At 38.8% G+C, this 19,257-nt stretch overlaps 2 protein-coding genes across 3 annotated transcripts in view; one reads left to right on the top strand and one right to left on the bottom strand.

The window, feature by feature from the left end:
• PI4KA (phosphatidylinositol 4-kinase alpha) overlaps positions 1-19,257 on the top strand; it is a 168,707-nt gene that overhangs the window by 75,670 nt on the left and 73,780 nt on the right. For both annotated transcript variants that reach the window (XM_089653173.1, XM_089653172.1), the window contains exons 20-24: positions 12,109-12,217; positions 16,706-16,842; positions 16,918-17,051; positions 17,155-17,237; positions 19,176-19,246. In XM_089653173.1, coding sequence (XP_089509299.1) covers positions 12,109-12,217; positions 16,706-16,842; positions 16,918-17,051; positions 17,155-17,237; positions 19,176-19,246 — 534 coding nt within the window. The remainder of the gene's footprint in view (positions 1-12,108; positions 12,218-16,705; positions 16,843-16,917; positions 17,052-17,154; positions 17,238-19,175; positions 19,247-19,257) is intronic.
• On the bottom strand, positions 1,786-9,578 carry SERPIND1 (serpin family D member 1). Its single transcript, XM_089653174.1, has 5 exons — positions 9,435-9,578; positions 8,381-9,279; positions 7,233-7,506; positions 4,865-5,009; positions 1,786-2,367 (listed from the first exon to the last, which is right to left on the bottom strand). Exons 2-5 carry the CDS (start codon positions 9,225-9,227, stop codon positions 2,176-2,178), a joined length of 1,458 nt encoding a protein of 485 aa, XP_089509300.1. The 5' UTR covers positions 9,228-9,279; positions 9,435-9,578; the 3' UTR covers positions 1,786-2,175.

Genomic DNA, 19,257 nt, shown 5'->3' with positions numbered 1-19,257 from the left:
TGTGTGTTGAATTGGGTTACTCTTTTATTGCAGCATTTCTTTATCGATAAGTTTCTACTCTTTCAAAGTCCTGGCTTGCCCCTCTCTGCACTGTGCATGCATTCTGTGGTCTTATTCATTCATATGGGTAGCTGTGCTCATTGTGTCTTCCAGTGGTCTCATATAGTGTGGCTGACTCATAGGAATGAATGTGGCACTATCATCGTTTTCTTCTTTTATAGCCCATTAGAGAAATTTCCCTTCACTTCTCTCTGGTGGACACTACAGGTATCTGAGAAAATGTCTCTCAAGTAAGGGAAATTCACTCTTTGACAGCTGATACTGCAACAAGAGTCCCCAATGGAAAGCTTCTCTTCTATTTTTGTTCTGGTGACATATCTAAATTTTGAATGCTCCCTCACTTCCAGTACTGGAGAAAATGGTTGCTAGAAAGAGGTTGTTTCTTCTCACTGGGAACACAGGAAGCAATAAATACCTTGAAAGGGTTGCACTAACCCTTCCCTTTGCTGTCCAAAATGAAAGAAACCATAACCTTCAACATCATGGCTCCCTAGAAGTTTTATCAACTCTACTATATCATATTAGTTCCCGCATGACCTTATTGAATATTGCTTCTGATATTTGAACCTTGTCCTGCAGATGCATTTAAAACATATAATTATCAATATACTTTAGTTTACTTGTGTGATGTATATCAAAAAGTACAAATTTTGCAATCAATTAGTTGGGCATCAATAAATATGTATTTTTATAGCCAAGCTGTTAAACTTGGTGAAGAAATAATTGTAAAAGTGGAATATTCTGATATTTGTGCACCATTTTTTAAGCCCAAGTGCAAAATTATTTGGAGCAGCTGCAGTCGACATGATGGCACATCAGGCCACCAAAGTTCAGACATACTAGTTGTTCTGAGTACTACTAGAACTGCTTGGAAGCCAATATATGCTCACATAAACCTTGTATATATGGATGCATAAATACAGTAACAGCAGCAGGGTCAAGAGTTGACCTACCTCCAACCCAACATTCTTATTGACCTTAGCTGACCTATCTCCTCCCCTACATTTCTTTTGGCCCATCCTCCTGAAAGTAGATGGATGCAGTCTAGGCTTCAACGTTGCCTAAAAGTGTAAATTTAAATATACTAGTGCCCCCTGGGGTTTGGGTCTTCTGAGTTACACTTTTCAAATGACACAAGCCATTTGAGAGTTGAGATTACTGACCAATATTTTAAACTATGTATACAAAGGGAGAAGCTGGGAGTATTTAGGAGCTTTATTCTTCTGAAGGATGCTCACAGATGTTTTTTTTCTTCAGAACTGCAAACTTACATTTGTGGAATAATTGTTGTTTCTGGTCCATAGCTGCCAAAATAAGAGTGGTCCAGAAGTATTTCCCCCCTTTTCCCTTTTGCTGGCCCTTCATTTTTTGTCATCTTGTTTCAGTATAGTTGTTTTGTTTTCTTTTAACTCCATTTGAGGTTATGTTGGTTTCTTCACGGTAACAGTCCAATGTAAAAAAGGAGGAACTTCGTGTACCAGGTTTTTACAAAAAAAGATGTGCGTATTCCGATGTAATTTAGTTTATACATTTTAACAATGTATATTCAACTCTTTTGCAACTATTCAGTTTAAAAGTTCAGAGGACACTTGCCATGGGGTTAATGGTTACACTGGTAGAAAAAGAGCAAATATTTATCAAGCTTGCATAAACCCAGCAGTTAAAAAATATCCCAGCCCAAACCATTAGTTGATCAGAAACAGGCATTCTGTGATGACAAAGGTCTAGATTGCAGACTTTTATTATTCATTAGCAGAATTTTGAACATTTTATTGAACACTTTACATTGTATAGTTCACAATAATATAATATACAGCTTGGCTTTCTTACAGTGTAATAGACAGGTCTCTATTACAAATTGACTAATAGGTTTTTCCATATGACACTGGTGCAAATACAATTGAATTCTATGTTTTTAAGTTCATTATACATTTTGACAAATGTGAACGTTCTAGCAGCTGACTCTGTAATTCTTTATGCTCTGTTCCTCCTAACAACTATTTTACACTTTTACCTGGTGAGCATGCTGATTAGGCATTTTGTATGTAGTTGCCCTTCTCAGCTACATAAATAGTAAAATGATTATAAAGCCCATTGCTTAGTTGTGAGACCAGTTCAAGACTTGGTGGGGTTGGACACTCTTCCACAGAAAATAAGGCAATTGGTGCGATGTTCATAGATGAAAAAAAGGAAGGGACGGTCCACAATGAAGCGCGTTTGTGTGGAAAGTGGCGTAAAGCCCACAGTAGTAAGACTAGCAGCTTGTGTTCCCTCTTCGTTCACTGTGATGCTGCCTTGTTGTTGAAACTGCAAAGAGGTTTGTTAGAGGACAGTTAAAAAAAAAAAAAAAGCACAAAGTTACAAAATTGCATTAATTATATTAATGCGTCTGACCTTCATTATGTGCTGATATGAACGGAGGCCTAAGTATTCAAGCCTTTAGTTTGCTCCAGTATACTGCCATGCTGTAATCAAATGTTGTAGATTACTCCATAGTAAAGGCTAGTGTGATCTATCATTTATGGGATACACATTTTTTAACTTGCCTTTTTATTGTCTGATTGTAGCTATTTCTATAGTTTTTCTTCTAGATTTTCTTTAGAAGATTTACAATCTTCTAAACAAATAAGGGAATAGGAATTGCCATGTAAATTGCAGCTTTGGATAGAAATGAAACCAAATCACTGCTGACACGGACTATGTAGTAAAGTAGTTATTAAACGAGCATTATTTACCATGTTTGAGACAAAATATCACAATAGAGATTTTTAATAACTGTAGATCTTTATTCTTGCTCTCTGAGATGTTAAAGTAGAGCTGCACCCAAAATGGGAAGTTCTACTTTAAGGCCTCCTCCTATAAACCAAATGGCACTTTTTTTTTTAGGGAGGCGGGTATCTGGTTTTGACAGGTACCCGCTCCCACTTCCACTCGGATCACCTAGGCAATCTGAGCGGAAGTTCTGCTCTCCCCCACCCTCCACGCATTCTTCTGGGACACGTCACAGATCCCAGATGACTGCAGGACCATTCACAATGCGCAGTTTTGTAGCTGCTGACTTTTAATAAACACAAAAATGGCTGGAGCTCCTCTTTTATTGAATTGCAGACACCAGCAACCACAGCAAAAAAAAAAAAATTAGATGATGGCACACAGCAAAAGATCAGACTGTATGTGACCGATCATAGTAAATGCTAACTCTTGTGATGGGCAACACAAACAGTTGTTCTTTCATGCATATTTTACATATACTGTATATACAGTATACACACACACATACACACACTATATTGCCAATAGTATTGGGGTGCCTGCCTTTACACGCACATGAACTTTAATGGATCTCAGTCTTAGTCTGTAGGGTTCAATAAAGAGTTGGCCCACCCTCTGCAACCTATATCCGCTTCAACTCTTCTGGGAAGGCTGTCCACAAGGTTTAGTAGTGTGTCTATGGGAATGTTTGACCATTCTTCCAGAAGCACACTGGAATGCACTAATATGAGAAGGTCTGGCTCTCATCCTCAGCTCTAATTCATCCCAAAGCTGTTCAGTCGGGTTGAGGTCAGGACTCTGTGCAGGCCAATCAAGTTCCTCCACCCCAAACTCGCTCATCCGTGTCTTTATGGATCTTGCTTTGTGCACTGGTGCGCAGTCATGTTGGAACAGGAAGGGGCCATCCCCAAACTCTTCCCACAAAGGTGGGAGCATGAAATTGTCCAAAATGTCTTGGTATGCTGACGCCTTAAGAGTTCCCTTCACTGGAACTAAGCAGCCAAGCTTTACCCCTGAAAAACAACCCCACACCATATTCCCTTCTCCAGCAAACTTTACACTTGGCACAATGCAGTCAGAAAAGTACTGTTCTCCTGGCAACCGCCAAACACAGACATGTCTGTTGGATTGCCAGACAGAGAAGCGTGATTAGTCACTCCAGAGAACATGTCTTCACTGCTCTAGGGTCCAGTGGCAGCGCACTTTACACCACTACATCCGACGCTTTGCATTGCACTTGGTGATGTAAGGCTTGGATGCAGCTGCTCGACCATGGAAACCCATTCCATTAAGCTCTCTACGCACTGTTCTGCTAATCTGAAGGCCACACGAAGTTTGGAGGTCTTTAGTTATTGACTCTGCAGACAGTTGGCGACTTATACGTACTGTGCACTTCAGCATGCGCTGACCCTGCTCTGTCATTTTACGTGGCCTACCAGTTCGTGGCTGAGTTGCTGTTGTTTCCAGTTGCTACCACTTTGTTATAATACCACTAACAGCTGATCGTGGAATATTTAGTAGCAAGGAAATCTCATGTATGGACTTATTGCACAGGTGGCAACCTATCACGGTACCACGCTTGAACTCACTGCGCTCCTGAGAGTGACCCATTCTTTCACAAATTTATGTAGAAGCAGTCTGCATGCATAGTTTCTTGATTTTTACACCTGTGGCCATGGAGGTGATTGGAACACCTGAATCCAATGATTTGGAAGGGTGTCCAAATACTTTTGGCAATATTGTGATATAATATATATATGTGTGTGTATGTATGTGTGTATATATATATATATATATATATATATATAGATATATATAGATATATAGATATATACACACACACACTGTGTATATGGGTGTGTATGTATATCTATATCTATATATATATGTGTGTGTGTGTGTGTGTGTGTGTGTGTGTGTGTGTGTATAATATATATATATGTGTGTATAATATATATTTATTATTATTATAGATTTTTTTTAATAATATGCATTGTAAAAGCCTTATGTCTGATAAGCTGAATACACTAACCAGGCCAATGTTGATATCTTCATTAGTAATGCCCGAGAAGTCTGCCTTGGCAGTGAACACATCCTTCACTCCCATGTTGCTGAGCACATCCTTTAAGTTATAGATCTTTTCCAGCTTGAAGCGAGGAAGATAAATATCCCTTGTCCTGAGAACACATATTAAAAAGATACAATATCTTAATTTTGTTCTGTGACCTAAAATATATAAAATTATTTTTGGAAACTCACAAGCAATTATTAAAGATAACTGTACTTTTAGTATCCCCGCATCTTAAACTTGCCTATCCACTACCCTGGGAGATCTTCATTGTGTGGCTGCTGGGACCTGCACAGCCTCTCCACGGAGAGTCTCTCAGTTAGGCTCTGCTTCTCCATTCTTCATTCCAATGGAAAGGCCGTCGACCATTAAGGCCAAAGGCCGATGACTTTTCCATAAGTATAAATGGAGCTCTTGGTAAATGTGAGGTGTACAGAAGCAGATTTATAAGTTGTGATTTTTTTTTTTTATTTAAATTTTATCACGATGTCTTAAAGCAGTATTAAACCCAAAGCAAAAATGTAATTTGTAGCAGCTTAGCAATCATTAGATTAGTCTTTTTTCCCTTTATTTTCCCCTGGTGAGCTGGTCAGTAACACACCACCTATATAAGTGTGCCTACGCTCTGGATGATAGAGCAACAGCAACACCTTTGGACAGCATCATTGTCCATCTTGGGGAATGGTAGATTTACAATAGATGTGCTAGCAGATTTAGGTACACTGAACAAATTGAAGCCAAACTCCAGTTAAGGGTCCATTTACACCAGATGGTGGGAATGTGCTGGGCAGTTATTCCAGCGCAGTCCCACCTCATGACAAGACAGAATGCCTTGTCTCTTGTGTTCCCAGGTCACACACGCAATGGTGTGCGGGCACGATGCGCTAAAAAAGACTAGTGCATGCACTACTTTTTTCAGCATACTGCAACGCATCGCAAGGCACCACCTGGCACTGGGAACAGTGTGTGATCCCACTGGACTGCACTGCACACCCTAACACCCTCTAAGTAGTTACAGCAACCTTTTTTTTCCTTTTAGGTTAAAGGTTTTACATAAATAAAAGCTGATCATTGTAAGCACCCCTATCAATGATAAATGGTTTGTCTCAACCTTCTAACAGCTACATCTGCAGGACAGCTTGTTCTGTTGGAAAACACACCTATTAGCTGGATCAGCAGGTGAAAATAAAGGAAAGAGAACTAATGCAGCCATCACATGTAGTTGGTAAGCTGTAGTATAATTAAAGTGGTAGTGAACTGCAGCTTGAGAAAAAAAATGAAAAAATCCCAAAGGTAATGTCCTAATGCATTACATTCTAACACATTATGCAGGACTTACCTTAAAACGAAGCCCTCTAGCGGAGTGGCGTCCCCGCTGCAGAGGCTTACATCTTCACCCGGTCTTTCTTCGGGGTTTGCGAGGTCTGGTCATCTGACTGGCTGAGCCGCAATTATGTCACTCCCGAGCATGCACGCCAAAGTCTCAGGACACGGCATAGTGCTCTGATGGAATGACACGGGTATCATTCAGAGCGCATGCGCCTGCTGACAAAAAGAGCGAATATCTCCTAAACGGTGTACGTTTAGAATATATTCATTTTACCTACAGGTAAGCTTTATTGTAAGCTTACCTGTAGGTAAAAGATACAAAAGTGAGTTTACTTCCACTTTAATGTTTGCCTTTGAGTTTAATACCACTTTAAACTCGCCATACATTGAGCGGATTTGCTTCATGGGTGACCCTGTCGGGACTGTCACACCTGAAATCCTTCAATTTCATTTATTTATTACAGGTACTCGTACAGCATTTTACACACACGTATGTATGTATGTATATGTGTGTGTATGTGTATGTATGTATATATATATATATATATATATATATATATATATATATATATACATATATATATATTTATATATTCCCTAAATCACATTCACATTTTAGACAGGGTCCAATTAACCTGCCTGCATGTCTTGTGAGTGTGGGAGGAAGCCAGAGTACCCAGAAACCCACGGCAGGCGCAGGGAGAACATGTAAATGCTAGGCAGGTGGTACCGTGGTTAGGATTCGAACCAACGATCTTAGTGGTGCCAGGCAGAATCGCTAAACGTTTAGTCACTGTGCAGCCTAATAAAAAAGTCGAGTGACCTGGGCAAAAAATTGTTGACTGATCAATTTTAGCTGTCTGCATCAGCTGTTAGAGTACAATATCCAGGCAGATTACATTTTGTCAGTGTATGGCCAGCTTTAGATGGCAAGATGTTGTGCTGCAGCCAAATAATGAACAACTCTGCTGATACATAATTTTGAAACTTTTTGCAAGCTTACCTGTTTGTCATAATTTTCTGCCATTTTTCTACCACATGTGAATTGAGCTTCTTCTCAAGGAGTTTTATTCCAGACAGTTTGTGTGGCATAGCAATTAGCATGCTGATGTTGCCAACATATGGCAGCTGCAGAACATCACAGTCCAGGTCAGAATCTACAGCTACGAAGAAGTTTCCTTTGGTCTTCATCATGGGCACTTTCACAACTTCTTTGTCACTCACACGAAAATTTGCATTATGGGTATACTCTACTGGAAACTTATTCTCCCAAGTTCCTATTAAAAAAAAAAAAAAAAAAGTTTGTCCCTCTGTATGCCATTCATATAAATACTAGATTTACATTTAACACATACTGTAAATGTGAGAATGACAGCTGTATTGCATTACCATGATCTCTGCTGACAGACTTGGCTTTATATAACGTTTTGAGAAAGCCTATAGACTGTATTGTTGATCTTTCTTTTTAAAATTACTTTTTGCATGACATCAGTGCTGATTTTGCAATACATTTTTTTTCATCTTTGACCTAGAACAAGTATGCATATCAGGAGGTATGGTTTTGCTCTGACTTCTTTGCGTGCTTGGGCTGGCCATATATGGATCCACACATTTGAGGTGGATAGAGGAATTCTCCCCGCTGTGCTATTGTATTCGGACAGCTGCTGTCCAGAATACATTGACCAGCACAGCAGCCAATTGGCTGCATGCGGTGGTCAAATTAAAATTTTCCAACATTCCCATTCAAGAGAAGTCAAACATTAGATCAACTTCCCTCAAGCAGGAATGGTCATAGATGGATCAAAATTTGATCCATCTATGGCCGTCTTTGTTCTGGGTGGATGACCTAAAGTACTGAAGTCACAAACAGGTAACTAAGATTTTCAAAATGAGATCTGCATTGACAATCTGCATGTTGCTCCCAGTACAGGGATGTTTTAACCTAGCACCTCTTTCACTTTTTTCTGAAGTTCTCAAGTAAATTTGGTAGCAGCATGCTTTTGGTGTTGATTCTTATATAATTAACTGTCTTCATACCTATACATAGCCATCTGGCTATTAGAATATTATATATGCAAAAGGCACTCTCTCACACTAAAATGTGCTGATAAAATGCATAAACGTAACTAGTCAGCTATAAGAAATTCTTACCTTTGAAGTAGATGCAGTTTACAAGTAACAACAGAAGATCTGGGCTAAGGTTTGAGAGTGCTTCTTTAATCAGTCCTTTGGTCAGCTTGTGAATGCGTTGGTTAATCTTACTGAGGAATGCTTTATCTTCAAAGTCGCCAATCTGAGCCTCTGCAAAGTAGTAGTTTTTCAAGTTTTTCTGAAAGTCCTCCCTAATGGCAAAGTATTTCTCTATGTAGAGGTCATTGACTGCTCTTAAAGTATAGCCAAAATTTCTGCGGAAGAGTCTGTGAGTTAATTTACGAAAGACTTCATGAATTGTGAAGATGTCATATTTTGAACTAGCATTGATGAAATTCTTGAAGCCTAAAGTAGATAGAATTTGGCTGTGAGTCTGCCCTTTTGTGCCCAGTGCCACTTCAGCCAATGCTGTAGATACACCAACTGGTGCTAATAAGATGTTTTCAGTTGCATTTGTGGTTTCTTTTATGGCTCGATAAAGATCAAAGCCAAAATTGGCATTGATTATGTTCAGCCTTTGAATCCTTGTTTTTCCTGGGAAAAGTTCATATATATTCCCTGGTATTTTTTCAGTACTCTTGATCTCTGGAAGAACATCAATGATGTCTGTATAATCTTCATCTTCACCTAATATTTTATCAAAATCCAGGTAGTCCTCTTCATCATCTCCTTCAGCAATAAGATCATTGGTCACAGTGTCATCCTGAAGGCTTTCTGCATTTTGGGGTGATACACCTCGTGCTCCCACAGCTCCATTGCTGCTTTCATAATGATCAAGCAGATCTTTAACACCACATAATGCTGAAGAAATAAGTAGTAAACTTGTGGTAAAGTAGAGGAGATTCATTTTGGAAACCACTGAGTTTGGGATTTTTTTAAAAGGAATGCCAGAATCCGCTCTGTAGGAGGAATATAAGAGTTAGAGAAACAGACTGAGCTGCATTTTGCTGTTTGCAAGATGGTAATGAATGATAGCATAGCAACAGTATAGTAGACATTGAATTATGTATCCTATTCACTTATATTAAACATGCTTTCTGAAAAGTGTCCTTACCTGACAGCTCTGGTGACTATGCCTAGTCCTAGAATATGTTAAATGCACTAAAAAGTGCTAAAACATAACCTTTGCCACCCACAGAGTAAACAGCATACTTCAAACAGACAGAGAAATGCTTGGTCAGCCAAAGTCCTTTCCTTCTGCTGGGGCCCCCTGGTTCCCTCCCTGCTACCCACCCCTTCTTTATTTCCTGTATTCAGCAGACCACTATACAATAACAAACAGCTAGGCATTAGCATTCTGTCTGTGCAGGAAATATGTTACTGAATTAAATATTGATTGTTTTATTGCATGGTAAATATGTTAAATGCTACTCTTATTTGCCACTATTACTACTATGTGCTTGTTCAATAACCCCCTAGAACAGAAACTTGGTAAGTTAACTATCAAGTAGCCAACAAGTGTGGCTGCATTAGGTTAGACCAGGACTGCTGCTAGTCATATAGATCAAATGTGACATTCATTTCTTTTTATCTGAAAATGTCTACTGTACGTAACCATACTATATATCAATTTTTCTAAATAAATAAAAGTAAAAATAAAAATAAATGTCCCAAAACTTATCTGTCCCAAAAAAATTATATCCCAAATTTCTCTTGTGTAAATATTTCCAAATTGACTTGTAGATAATCCAGTGTAGACTTTTCAAAACCCTCGTGGACCTCAAAAACAAAAACTTAAGATAGTGTATTACCCTTTAACTTCATACAAAATAAAACCGTGACAACAGGTGTATCATGCGAACTCCATAACGTGCACACGTCACACGTGAAAATATAGAGAAGAGAAAAAAAATATTCTAATATGAAATTATTAATATAGTGAACATCGCAATAGCCCAAAAAAAAAACCGCTAAGCATACATGATCACCTCCACGTGCTGAAGGCTGATAGTGAACACTTCAAACATATCACAGTGACATATCAAGTGATCTTCTCCAACTAGTGAAAAATGGATAATTACCCTTATGCAAAAATGACAGGCTTTATACAAATAGATAGTGGCACTCCCCAAACTTTCTACTCCTCTTGTTTCCACTCTTCCATATCCTCTTAGAGTAAAGGGGAGATATTCAGCGGTATGTAGTAAACATATAAACTTTTAATAAGATTTCTTACATTAAAATAAAAGATATTCAGCTTCCAATCCTCAGAGCAGTACAGATGTAGTCCCTGGGACTGAGTTTAAAACGTCAAGGTGGTAGTCAAGATATAGAAGTGTCTCTGTGTCTTTGTCTATCTTTTGTTAAAATATTTTGTAAACTTTTGGCTCCTTGTCTAATGCAGTGTTTCTCAACCTTTTTCAGTCAAGGCATCCTTTAAAATTCTGCACAATCTTGAGGCACCCTTTAGGCCTCATGCACACATGACAATAAAAAAAGCTCTCCTAGAAGCCTTCCTCCTGTCAGCAGTGTTTTTTGCAGAGAACAGCTGATGTTTGTAAAATGATCTGACGTTTTTACAAGCGTTTAGGCGCGTTTAAAAGTGTCAAGCACTTGGATGTTATTTCTTTTAATTGGCCAGAATAATCATTTATTGTGGCCATTGAAATTAATGGTCAAGCTCTAAATGCACCTAGCGTTAACACGTGTTCAGGCGCATTTACACGTGTCGAGCAGTTTTTCTGCCAAAACGCTGCTGCTTCTGGACGCACTGGCCCTGGGTTTTTCTCTGCCTGTAAACGCTCCTACCACTAAAAGCTCCTAAACGTTTGTGTGCATGAACACACGGAGGGCCATTTGCAAGCAGTAAAAAAAAAAAGTATGACACCCCTAAAAGTAGCTGCAAAAACACGAGGCCTTAAAATTCTGCACAATCTTGAGGCACCCATCACAAAATGTAAAAAACTAAATGAATAGTTTTACAGAACGCAGCAACATCTGCACATGTAGGATACCAGACATTAGATGTGATTTATTCTTCCAAAGCAAATACACTGGTACTGACTTGTATTCCATTGTTTCTCTTCTCCCTCAGTTTCTCTGTCACACTCAGCCAGTGTGACCCCAGTGCTTACAGAGAGGGGCAGGGAAGGGAAAAACAAGGATGCTGTGCAGATGCCCAATGTCCTTCTTATCAACTGATAATATCATTGGTTGTTCTGTCGCCAGTGGCTAGAAAGTTATAATGGTGCACAATGAAAACCTGTTGTTTTGTGTAACTAAAATTCAGGCTTGATCCACCTGATGGCTTGTATACATTTTTTAGCAATTCTTAGGCATTTTGTCAATGCACCCCTGAAGAAATCCGAAGGCTTGTGTTTGTACAGCAGTCTGTCAGCTTTTTTTCGTTCAGCCCGCCGGGTTGAACAAAATAAAAAACTGATAGTGTGTATCGGGCATTAGCGTTTCTCTGATATGTGCACAGTTTTTATGGATATGTAATTTCCACACTGGAATGCAATGTAATACATTATGGAAAGCATTTATGAAGTCGTTCAACTGTCCTTGATATTGAGACTTCCAATTTATCAAATTGCAGGAAGAGCCATGTTTCATAATGGGGTGGAAAGATGATTTAGATATACCGTAGACCGATGTTAAAGTCAGATTTTGTAATATGTGTACGTGTGTAAAGATGTGTGATTGCATATTATGTGTGTTATGCAACTGGTATTTGATTTGCCATTATGGGATGATATGCATTTATTTTTCCTGCACTTGATTTCCAGCTAACTCGAAGATTACAACCCATCAAAGAGGCCAAGCCGCGTTTACAGAAGCTCTTCCGAGACTTCTGGTTGTATTCTGTTCTTATGGGCTTTGCAGTGGAAGGATCAGGTACAATAAAGCTAGGTTCTCACTGTATTATGGTAATATTGGTTTCGAATACATGCCAGATACATTTCCTTCATTCTTCCCTTTTCTTTTCACATTCTAACATAGTCCATCTACACCTGACCTGGTTATGTGGTATGCACAATTGTTTTCCTTTCAGGAAAAAAATGCATTTAAATGCTAGAGTTATTGCTCTCGCTCTCTCGGTCGTGATGATACTTCACATGTCTGGTGCAATCACTGCTTTTATATGTGCGTGTGACCTACATGCGCTTTTGCATACATTTAAATTCATTTTCTTTAAATATATTAATACACCTTTTCTTTATTTTTTTTATTTTATTTAACTGTCTTGCTGTCACAAGGGATAAACAAAATCCCTTGTGATATTTTGGGCAATGACAGGTACCCTTTATTGAGAGTTCTGGGGTCTATCAGACCCCTGATTTTCTCCACTTCATAAATTGGTTTCATTGGCTGGTAACGGTCAGTAAACAAAAAAACAAAAGCAGAAGTGATGTAATACACGTCATTTCAGCATTCTGAGCTCTGTAAAAATGGGCACCTGTAAAGCTGCTCGGATCATGTTTACATGAAAGCTGGTTGCTGGCTGCAAATTTTGATACCAGGATCATGGCTGCAGCTATTTTCCTGATATAACTGCTTCCTCCCGAGGCTGTATATAAATGGCCTACAGGCTGCGAGTGGTTACAGACATACACTGCAGCCATGCAACAGCCACAACTTTATATTATTCCAGTGTCCATAAAAAGGGATACTACAATAGCCCTCCAGTTAGGGCTTTATCCAATTGGTGTTGTCCTGTACTGACACACCCAATTTATTTTGCTTTGAATTCATTTTTATTCTTATTTAGTGGCTTACTGTATGCTGCTCTCCTTGTTGCAAAAACTTTTGTCTTGTCTTTTTGATTCTTGCTATCTATCAGTACCACATAATTCTGCACAGTCCATTTTTCAGTATGATGTTATAAATATTCAGATAACACAAAGTATTCCCAACACTAGCATATTAAATCGGTACTAAAAGGTGAATTCCATGATGCATACTATGGATAGACCTCTATCTTCTATCTATCCAAGGTTGACCTGTAGGGGCACCACTAACACGTTGCGGATCTACCTTGCCTGGAAGAGAGATGTCCCCATTTTAACTGAGGAGAATTGGACCGAGGGCCTACAGCAATATATTCCCCTTATGATTTCAGCTAAAGTCAGATTTATACTATTAAAGTTTCTTCACAGGGTGTACTATACGCCTCAGAGGCTGTTGGTCATTTACGGCACCGCTGATGCAGTCTGCCCTAAATGCCTCCTAGAGGTGGGGACTTTTATACATATGTTATGGTCCTGCTCATTACTCCAGACCTGTTGGTGAACAGTGGTGGCTGACATGAACGGGATTAGTGGCCTTCGTTTAGAAATAGACTCCTTGATTTGATTACTGGGTGTAACCGATAACCTACCTACCACCACCCATACTAAACTGTTTGTTTCTATGCCGCTTATTATGCAAGCAAAATTATTTTGTCTAAATGGAAATTGCCAGACCCTCCAACAGTTTCTGATTCGTGCTCCATGATCAATGCCATTTTGTCTATGTACAAGCTGACCTATATGGGACGTAATTGCCCTAAAAGCTTGGGTGGAGGCGAGACACCACGCGCTGTGACACTTTGAGTGCTATCTTCCCCTTGGTTGCTTAGTCACCTCCCATCCCCGGTACCCCCTAAGCAAGTCTTCTATATGCAAGTCCCTCCCTAGATATGCACTTTGCTTCTGGTCTACCCTGTTTTTTCCTGTTCCTCTTTCTTTCTAATTATATATTTCCTCTTCCTGCCCATGTTTCCTCCTCCCTCTTCCCCTCCCCCCCTCAGATGTATTGTTTTTCTTCTCATGCAAGGTGCTGATTGTCATTTCTTTGTGATCTGCTGATGACTGGTTGTAGTAGGCAATTGTTAGTTGATGATTCTGTTGTGAAACTCATGTATCTCTCTTTTTATAGTAATATTATTGCGATTCACATGTTTACTATTTCAATAAACATTCCTTCAGTTAAGAAAAAAAATTGAATTCCAGCCTTTGGGCCTCTTCATCTCACATGCGCATGCCCAGGAGCCAGTCATCCCAGTGCTCGGAGACCAGCATGGTGCTGTAATCTGAGCTGTGCATTTCATTTTACAGAGCTGCAGAAAACTGCGAGCAATCAGGAAGGGCGTTTTATTGCAGAAGAGAGATTGCATGTCTCTTCTGCAATTAAAGTCTGCCTGCTTGCTATTTCTTACAGCAAAACTTTAGTTCTCCTTAATATAGAAGAACATCTGAAATGTTTGTGATTTTTGGATAGAGTGGGGAAAGTTTAGAACCTTTCAGATTCTTTTTCTGATGTCTATAACCTTATTTTTTTTCTTTCTTTCTTTTACTAATAGAGTAAGCAGAGTATGAAAAAATGTCCCTGTTGGTGCGATTCCCTCAATACTTTTTGTGTTAGACAGAAATGGAGGTACACCTCCCCAGTGGAATGATTCTGACCATCAGGGAGCAAGAAAATAAGACATGACTATGCAGAGGCCCAATGCTTAGATAAGTATACAGTGGATATAGAAAGTCTACACACTCCTGTTAAAATGTCAGGTTTCTGTGATGTAAAAAATTAGACAAAGATAAAGCATTTCAGAACTTTTTCCACCTTTAATGGGACCTATAAACTGTACAACTTAGTTGAAAAACAAAATTAAATCTTTTAGGGGGGGAAGTAAACATAAAAAACTAAAATAATGTGGTTGCATAAGTGTGCACACCATCTTATAACTGGGGATGTAGCTGTGTTCAGAATTAAGCAATCACATTCAAAATCTTGTAAAATAGGAGTCAGTACACATCTGCCATCATTTAAAGTGCCTCTGATTAACCCCAAATAAAGTTCAGCTGTTCTAGTAGATCTTTCCTGACATTTTCTTAGTCACATCCTACAGAAAAAGCCGTGGTCCACAGAGAGCTTCCAAATCACAGAGGGATCTCATTGTTAAAAGGTATCAGTCAGGAGAAGGATACAAAAGAATTTCCAAGGCATTAGATATACCATGGAACACAGTGAAGACAGTCATCATCAAGTGGCAAAAATATTGCAACAGTGACATTACCAAGAACTGGATGTCCCTCCAAAATTGAGGAAAAGACGAGAAGAAAACTGGTCTGGGAGGCTGCCAAGAGGCCTATAGTAACATTAAAGGAGCTGAAGGAATATCTGACCAGTACTGGCTTTGTGGTACATGTGACAACAATCTACTGTATTCTTCATATATCTAGGCTATGGAGTAGACTGGCAAGATGTAAGCCTTTTCGTACGAAGAAAAACATCCAAGCCTGGCTAAATTTTGCAAAAACGCATCTGATGTCTCCCAAAAGCATGTGGGAAAATATATTCTGGTCTGATGAAACCAAGGTTGAACTTTTCGGCCATAATTCCAAAAGATATGTTTGGTGCAAAAACAACATTGCACATCGCCATACCCATAGTGAAGCATGGTGGTGGCAGCATCATGCTTTGGGGCTGTTTTTCTTCAGCTGGAACTGGGGCCTTAGTCAAGGTAGAGGGAATTATGAACAGTTCCAAACACTAGTCAATATTGGCACAAAACCTTCAGGCTTCTGCTAGAAAGCTGAACATGAGGAGGAACTTCATCTTTCAGCATGACAACGACCCAAAGCATACATCCAAATCAACAAAGGAATGGCTTCACCAGAAGAAGATTAAAGTTTTGGAATAGGCCAGCCAAAGCCCAGACCTGAAAATCCATGACGTGATGTGAAGATGACTGTGCATAGGAGATGCCCTCACAAAGATTTGGAGTGTTTATGCAAGAAAGAGGGCTGGAATCAAATCAAAAGGTGCTTCAACAAAGTATTAGTTTAAGGGTGTGCACACTTATGCAACCGTATTATTTTATTTTTACTTCCCTCCACCTAAAATATTTCAGTTTGTTGTTCAACTGAGTTGTACAGTTTATAGGTCACATTAAAGGTAGAAAAAGTTCTAAAATGTATCTTTGTCTCATTTTTTACATCACAGAAAAATGTGGGGAAACCTTATTTATCCACTGTAGGTTGTGCAGAGCATGGTGTCCAACAGTTATATGTGGACTAGACAACTTAAGATTCAGGTAGAGTTCTTGACAAAGAAAATCTGATGATCAGATAGGTAAAGGTAGGAAAGAGAACGGGACAGGGCAGAAAAACACATTTTTAAAAAAATGCCTGTTTACTAGAATGCAGTTTCTCCACTCTGCCAAATTGTAAAGAATATATGCCGCAAAGGTTAACACACCAATTTAGACATAACGATGTTGTAGTGCTGTAGAACTGGCTTATTATATCCCTTGGAACTGCACTTTAACTGGTGTCTTGTTGACGTTGTCTCTGTTTTATGTACAGTTATAAATCTCATCAGCCAAGTTCTTTTGTACTGCAGGTCTGTGGCCTGAAGAGTGGTATGAGGGAGTCTGTGAAATAGCAACAAAATCTCCTTTGCTGACTTTCCCCAGCAAGGAACCTTTGCGGTCTGTCCTTCAGTACAACTCCGCAATGAAGAATGACACCGTAACACCTGTAAGCATTTTTGTCAATTTTTTAATAAGTGTTGTGTACAAAACAATTGTATGGATTTTGATATTTCACATGCAGGCAGAGCTAAATGAGCTAAGAAGCACTATTATTAATCTGCTGGATCCAGCCCCAGAAGTATGTCAAAATATCAACAAACTAGACTTTGCCATGTCCACTTACCTGCTCTCTGTGTATCGGTTAGAGCATATGAGGTGAGCACACCAAAATACATCCACTAAAGTTTTGCTTTTGTTCACATGTTAAACCTGATTTCCGTTATTTATATTTAATCTGTAACTTTTTCCTGTCTGGAAGGGTTTTACACTCCACAGATAAGGACCGTTTCCAGGTCATGTTCTTTTACTTTGAGGATAAAGCTATTCAAAAGGACAAATCAGGTGACAGTTGATTTTATTTGATATATAATAGTAATTGCTTTTCAGCACTCAAATTTACTGTATAGTAGCTATGATATTCATTTGTGTTGTATTGAAATTAGTTAAATCTTTTACTGTTCATTGTAGATCGTCAATGGGTACACTTTAGTTATGTACAATCTTTACCTAGCTTGTCTTTTTTTTTTTTTTGGAAGGAGAAAGGAAGGGTTAGAACTTTTTGGTTGGTTTTTATTTCTGTCTGTGTCTTTAATGGGGAGGTTTTATTTTATTTCCTGTGACTATGGTACCTAAAACCTAAAATGAAGGGAAATCTCCCCAATAAGAACGCAACAAGAAAAATTATTTTAGTAGAGTACAGAAGGAGTAAAACCTCTGTTGGATTTTTACTGCTGTCTGGGTTCTTCTTGGCAACATTCCATTGCCTTCCTGTACCAAAGACAGAAGTTACACAAGAAACTGTGGAGAAATTTCTATAGCAGAGGGACATATATAAATATTTAAACACACTTGTTCTTATAGGGCATTCTTACTCATTACATACACAGTCAATTAAGACCAGCCTATAATACCCCTTCATAATACCCCTTCATTGCCAGGCCATTTTTCAGTTTCAAACTTTGACAGTTACTTTGTAATGCCAGCATGTTACCCAAATTATTTTGTATAATGTTTTGAGTCAGACTGAGCTTTCTTTTGGTGGTATTTAAGAACTGTTGGGCTTTTTTTACTATAAAAAGGAAAAAAGACAAAAAAAAACTCTTTCTGCGTTCTTTTAAAATAATGCCAGGACAGTGCAAAAAAAAAAGAAAAGAAAGTACCCAAAATGACCTATTTTTTGGAAAGTAGATACTCCGAGGTGATCTAATTTTTTTTACTACAGTATCTTGGAAATTAATGAACGTGCTAGTGTTGAGGGAGTTGAACACGAAGCTTGTTAATGGTGCACTAGATACATTATTGTACAGGTCATGCACAGAGAGAGGAGGTGGTGAGGGAGTTAATATACAGGTCACATACAGAGGCAGGATGGAGATGAAGGGGTTATTGTGCAGATGTGCAGGGTAAGGGGGTGAGGTGTTAATAAACATGTGACTACAGAGACAGGCTGGAGATTATATGTGGGGAGGGGGTGGAGTGGACATGAAAGGGTCTGTAGCTGCTGATCCATTCATTCTTTATCCATTCACTATTACTATAATCTGTCTCCCTCCTCTATTATAAGAAGACGGGGAGGGATCAACACTGTAAACAGCAGCATGTAGTTACCTGTTGATGCACATCTCATTGAATTGGCCCATACACTTGGTTCACAGTTGTGCAGGTGGTTCCCGCTGCCAGACCGCACCTGTTCCTACAGCCGCAATGAGATGTGTTCCTAATGGCACCCGTATGCACTGAAAATCGCAGCAGCCACTTCCCGTACTGGGAACCACACTGCACTTGCAGTTTTAGTGCCTGATTCAATTCCATAAATGATACAGGGACCATTTCCCTGTGTTTAATCAGCTTACAAAGCTGCAGTAGTGTAAACCTGGCCTTAGGATTATAAACAGCACTGGGCAAATAGACCACCAATCTGCTGTTTAAGGATGTACCCTGGTAGAAAAGGGTTCAAAGTACATCGAAGGTGATGTGTAGGAAGTTGGGGATGATTGCCACTAAATGGCCTCAGAAGAATCTGGAATAGCAGTCAAGCAAAATATTAAAAATGAAAATTGCTTTCAGATAAACATTATGGTAACTAAAATAATAACATATTTATAATTTTACATTTTCTGATTGATTAGAGCTTTAATAAAAATGTGCATCAGTCTTATCAGTAAAATATCAAGAAAGCTTTTTTTTATTTTTTTTATTTTTTTTTTTTTGTAATAATTATTCTGTTCCCCTAAAATGTTACTAGGCTAAACTATGACCACCTTTTCTATGTTTTTGCAGGAATGATGCAGTGCATTATTGCTGTAGCTGATAAAGTATTTGATGCCTTTCTAGCAGTGATGGCTGATAAGGTAAAAGTTGA

This window comes from Staurois parvus, unplaced genomic scaffold, assembly GCF_062004578.1.
Source record: "Staurois parvus isolate SC_StPar_1 unplaced genomic scaffold, SC_StPar_1.0 ptg000704l, whole genome shotgun sequence".
Taxonomy (NCBI): domain Eukaryota; kingdom Metazoa; phylum Chordata; class Amphibia; order Anura; family Ranidae; genus Staurois; species Staurois parvus.
Note: the sequence above shows the minus strand (reverse complement) of the source record. Positions and strands in the feature narration are given on the sequence as shown.

Bases quoted from the DNA above. Each gene is read 5' to 3' on its own strand.
- SERPIND1 (XM_089653174.1), bottom strand. From the start codon at position 9,227: ATGAATCTCCTCTACTTTACCACAAGTTTACTACTTATTTCTTCAGCA. The intron at 5,010-7,232 runs GTAAGCTTGCAA...ATGTGTTCTCAG, and splicing joins CAGAAAATTATGACAAACAG to GACAAGGGATATTTATCTTC. The intron at 2,368-4,864 runs GTTAGTGTATTC...ACCTCTTTGCAG, and splicing joins AAGATATCAACATTGGCCTG to TTTCAACAACAAGGCAGCAT.